The following is a 1,213-nucleotide window of genomic DNA, read 5'->3' on the forward strand; positions in this document are numbered from 1 at the left end:
CCAGCAGCTCAAGAGTCCAGGCACGGGTTCTTACCAACAAAGGAGCTGAAACCAGCCAAGATGCTTCCTCAGTAGAAGCAGACCATGTGCAGAAAGCTCCGTCCTGTTTTCTCCTTCGCTGCCTGGAGCAGCTCGGCCAGATGACTTTGCGTGTCGTCTGCCTGCTGGAGACCCTGGCAGAGCTCACAGATGATCGAGGCTCCAAGGCTGGCTGCCTCCAGGGTGTCATCTATGTCCATGTTGACAACTGGCACAGGCTGCCAGGTCTCCTGATCCCTGGCACACAGGTCGGCCACCACCTGGTTATAGGCCCTCTGCCCACAGGTGAAGATGACGTCAAAGGGATCTGGGCACTCTTGAGACCTTTCTGGGCCAGGCTTGATTCTCTCATTTCTTTTCAGGATGTGTAAGACTCCATTCCTTTTGTAGTGCTTTTGGTCTTTAGAGGAGAGGTCGCTGTGCATCTTCTTGTAGGACGTGGAGAAGTCGTAAAGCACGGGTGGCTTGCGTGCCCCTCCTGGGAGCTTCACGTGGGATCCGGCTCCGAAAGACCTGACATGGAACCCGTTCTTGCTGAGGATGCAGTGGGCTTCCATGCTCCTGTTGACATTGCTCATGCAGACCACAGCCTCCATGCTCCTGTTGACACTGCTCATGCAGACCACAGCCACCCTGAGTGGGGAGGAGGGCATGGCGGCAGTCTCTTGGGACTCCAGCTGGACACGAGGACTTCAGGGTCTGAGGGGGACTCTGAAGGCCAGGGAGATGACCGGCTGGGTCCACTTTTGAAATGAGCATTTGAATCAGAGACGAGAGAAGGCCTTCATGTGGAGGCATGGGCCCAAGGTGGGCAGAGACCTCTTTGGTGATTGGCTTAACTCTTGAGTGATTGGATTTAGATAATGGACCCAGTGGCGTGACTGGAACGACCCGGTGATCCAATCACCCAATTCAACTGCCAGGAGATGCCCATCCAGCTTCCTTGCCACCCCAGAGTCCTTTGCCAGGTACAGTTAACCCTGTATATGCCTGTGTATATGGGGTTAAGTTTGGTAATTCAATTACCTGAACGTCTGTTCTCCACCCTGGTCTGGATCCCTGGTGGGAGTGTTTTGTAGTCTCCACTTCATCCTCTGGGCCACATTTGGAAGAGGCTACTATGCATATAAGACAATGTGTCCAGGCTACTTCCAAGCTTTTCATCATTTTCTCT

At 53.7% G+C, this 1,213-nt stretch overlaps 1 protein-coding gene across 1 annotated transcript; it reads right to left on the bottom strand.

The window, feature by feature from the left end:
* Positions 1–68: 68 nt before the first annotated feature.
* Positions 69–692, bottom strand: LOC104995546 (putative RNA polymerase II subunit A C-terminal domain phosphatase SSU72-like protein 1). Its single transcript, XM_010849441.1, has 2 exons — positions 669–692; positions 69–629 (listed from the first exon to the last, which is right to left on the bottom strand). The coding sequence occupies exons 1-2, from the start codon at positions 690–692 to the stop codon at positions 69–71; spliced, it is 585 nt and encodes a 194-aa protein (XP_010847743.1).
* Positions 693–1,213: the final 521 nt, after the last annotated feature.

The sequence above is a fragment of the Bison bison genome, unplaced genomic scaffold (assembly GCF_000754665.1).
Source record: "Bison bison bison isolate TAMUID 2011002044 unplaced genomic scaffold, Bison_UMD1.0 scf7180017864284, whole genome shotgun sequence".
Taxonomy (NCBI): Eukaryota; Metazoa; Chordata; class Mammalia; order Artiodactyla; family Bovidae; genus Bison; species Bison bison.

Excerpts from the sequence above, each read along its gene's own strand:
- LOC104995546 (XM_010849441.1), bottom strand. The coding sequence starts at position 692 with ATGCCCTCCTCCCCACTCAGGGTG. Across the intron at positions 630-668 it reads CCTCCTCCCCACTCAGGGTG|GCTGTGGTCTGCATGAGCAA; the intron begins GCTGTGGTCTGC and ends AGGAGCATGGAG.